The following is a 3,674-nucleotide window of genomic DNA, read 5'->3' on the forward strand; positions in this document are numbered from 1 at the left end:
CATCCTGATATAAGTAAATAATTTTCTTTTCTTCTCTCTCTCTCTCTCTCTCTCTCTCTCTGTCTTGCAAAAATTTAAGTAATTAATAAAATATATACCTCGGTATAAATTTCCTCTACATCCGATGTGTCGCATTTATTCTGTAGCACTTTGCAACAAGATAAGGGAACGTCCTTCGGCGGATCCAAATTGAGCCAATCAACATAACCGCGATTGCCACAGCAATGCAACTGTAATTGATTAACTTTTTTCAAATATACGATACAATGCAACTGTGTCACGGAGAATGAAAAATGAGTAAGGTTTCATCTCTTACTTTATCGTAATTTCTCTCATATAGTGAAATATGAACATTCAGTTTCGAACAATCGACATTGAATTGACAGGAATCGGAATAACTGAAGGTAGAATAGAACACTACATTGAGATACTCACAGTTGATTGCATGGTATCGATGTGACTGCTCTTGGAATGATCCTGTCCATAGGCAGCCATGCTCTCGTTCAGACCTTGATCAAATCCCTCGTTCAAGCTCGTGCGATAAGCATAAATCGATGCACCCGCGCCGAGTTCCAATAAAGCCACGACAGCTAGAAACGCACCGTACTACGCAAACAAAAAGAAAAGAATTATAAAGGTAAATTAATTATTTCAGAGACTCTCTATTTCTAGAGATGATAAATATGCCGACCGACAGAGGAGACCGCTCCGATGATCTTGACCTTGACATATGTTGTCAAGGTCATGATCTTGAGTGATCTCCAAGAGCCGTCATTTGTTAAAAAATTATTAACAAAAAAGTTTAAGAAATAATGTCAATATTAAGAATTACTCCGCATTCGATCTGTCTAGGAACATCAGACTTTCCATGCGAAACGGAGGTCCTCATCTCCCCCTTTGCCTCATGCGTCCCTAGGCAGGGGGGAAGATAGAATGGGCCTTCCTTCGCGGAAAGTGCATCCCTAGACAAGAGAAAAGGTGAAGTGAAATTCGCTTAGAATAGAAAATCCAATGCCCCTTAAGAGAGGATATGGAGTTTTTAATATTGTAATATTGTATATAGCAGAAATATTATTTCTTAAACTTTTTTGATTAATAACTTTTTAATGAATAACGAATAATAATTAAAATTTAGAGGTCACTCAGATCATGATCTTAACAACATATATCAAGGCCAAAATTATCTTCCCTGATCAGCATATTAACCGATTAAATGATTCCAATTATTGCAGATTTGCAAGTTTACATACATTTGCGACATAATCTATTAATATACCTATAATAATGCTACAACAACGCAGAGTATCGTTTTTCTCCTTAAGAATCTCTTTCCCCTTATGTAATGATATTACATCGAGTATCGATTTGTAATTTTATCCTATCGTTCCTGAGGAACTTGAAGCCTATTTTAATTGACGACGGAATTCTATTTATAATCTTATATAAGAGTGTGTACATACACGTGTATCTATTTCAATATTTTGTATGCTGATTCTTTGTGCGAATCATTAATTGTATTATGAAATCATAATAGATTGCTGAATTCTGAAATAGATTGAATGCCTACCAAATACAGGAGAGCAGGATGACCGCGTGCAGTGCAACAACAGGCGAGGACCGCTGCGACCGCTAAAACCGCACCTAAACTTGCAAGTGCCAATAGAGCAGCTCCGCTGCCCTGCACGCTCATATTCATATAATCTCGCAGTTGGATGCGCATCCATATTCCGATGCATAACATCAACACCCCGGACGCCTGAAAAAATATATAAAACATCAAGAAAAATAATTTATCGCAAAGTAATTCGAATTGTCTAATTGTTTTTAAAAAAATTAAAGGCTCCCGGAAAGAATGCTGCACTCAACATTTCTTTAATTTTACAGAAAAGAAAAAAAAGCAAATACAAGCAACGCGTGCATTTTTCTATTCATCATTTTTCAATAAAAAAACTAAAAAATTATATGTAAATATTACTATAAAAATGCAACGTTTAGTTAAAAATCTCTTTAACTATAAGAAGAAAATGCGCTTGTTAATAAATAATTATGATAGGACCATCTAATAAAAATTTATATTTTTGTCGAGTACAGATATTTAATAAAATTAAGATAAGTCTCTATATCTCCTTTTATTAGAGTATAATTGTGCACAATAATATATAAATATCATGTTCGAAGGTGTAATATCTTAGATGCAAAATATCTTATTATAGCGAATTCGGTCACTTGCATTATACTAAAATACTATACGTAATAAAATTAGCAAAGTGCAAATTAAATGTAAAAGTATTTAAATATTTTAAACAATTAAATATTCAATAATGATATTGTTGTTATTTAATAAATAGAATATTGTAGAATCTGTATCGTTTCACATTGTCATAATTCATTATATTATGCTACTGCATTCAGATATTTCATAAAGTAATCTTTTTAGGCGATTGCACCAACGCAACTTTGATTTTAAGCAAGGCTTAAAATCTGTCTCTGTCTCTTTTTGGCTTTAAAACGAAACAAACAGAATTTTAAGAATTTTTCTCGCTTAAAATCAAAGTGACATTGGTGCAACTGGGCCTTAATATATTAATCCAGTGTAGAGATGATATAATAGAGATGATATAAAATCATATCATTACCCCTTTTGATATTCGATATTTGATATTCGAAACTTTTAGTTTCCGTAATTAATCGTAGCATATCGGATCTGGAATGTAAATATCAATTGATTCGATAAAAAAAAATTGTATTTCCAAAAGTCAACCGCACAAACGTAACAAGAATGCCAATTCGGGGACAATTAACGACATCATGAATAAAATTAAAAGAAATTTTATGTTTGTTATCATTATCTTTGTTAGTTGATAGACTTATATGTATAAAATGACAAATATATGTATTGTGGAAAATGTATAAATGCATAGTTTTCAATCTGTCTCCCATTACCATTTGTGTGTATATGTAAATTTACTAAAATATTTATAATTTTATTGATAAATTAGTGATTTTTTTTTAATTTTTCTTTAAAATCGAAAGTTTGTGATCTCCGCATGTCTCTACATAAGAAAATATGCAAAAAAAAGTAACAATATTCCTGAATATCAAATCATTTCCAATCAATATATTGTTGTATTGCATATTTCATATTGATACGAAATATCGATAGTTTTTGCTTCTCCGCAAATTCCTAATCCAATGTGTTGCAAATTTTGAATTCATCATTAGTTTAAAGAATAAAATAATGTCGAAGAAATCAAGAAATGTTACGAATTATTTAGTTATCATCGATCGTATTTTTAAGCTGACATAAGTAATGGTCACTAATATTAGAGAAGCGATAAAGTCGCGTATGTACTCATATGTTTACGAACATACGATCTGTAGATAAGCTACATAATTAACGCGCTTGAAAATTCTGAACTGATTCAAAGGTTCAAGGTTAAATATAAATGATAGAAATGCAGTTTGTCACAACGTCACATAACTCACAAATCAAATATGAAAAAATATGTTTTTATGTAATATATATTTTTATTATATTCTATGAATAATATAATCAAGTAAAAAAATGTACACGACTCACATATGTAAAATTTAAATTTATAATTTTATTTAAATATAATAATTAATATACGTATATATGTATATATATATATATATATATATATATATATATA

General features: G+C 30.7%; 1 protein-coding gene across 1 annotated transcript in view; it reads right to left on the reverse strand.

Moving 5' to 3' along the window:
* Positions 1-74: 74 nt before the first annotated feature.
* LOC105627863 (tetraspanin-7-like) overlaps positions 75-3,674 on the reverse strand; it is a 19,709-nt gene continuing 16,109 nt past the window's right edge. Inside the window, exons 3-5 of the mRNA XM_012209139.1 lie at positions 1,568-1,756; positions 436-606; positions 75-230 (exon numbers count right to left, since the gene is read on the reverse strand). Coding sequence (XP_012064529.1) covers positions 75-230; positions 436-606; positions 1,568-1,756 — 516 coding nt within the window. The remainder of the gene's footprint in view (positions 231-435; positions 607-1,567; positions 1,757-3,674) is intronic.

The sequence above is a fragment of the Atta cephalotes genome, assembly GCF_000143395.1.
Source record: "Atta cephalotes unplaced genomic scaffold scaffold00010, whole genome shotgun sequence".
Taxonomy (NCBI): Eukaryota; Metazoa; Arthropoda; class Insecta; order Hymenoptera; family Formicidae; genus Atta; species Atta cephalotes.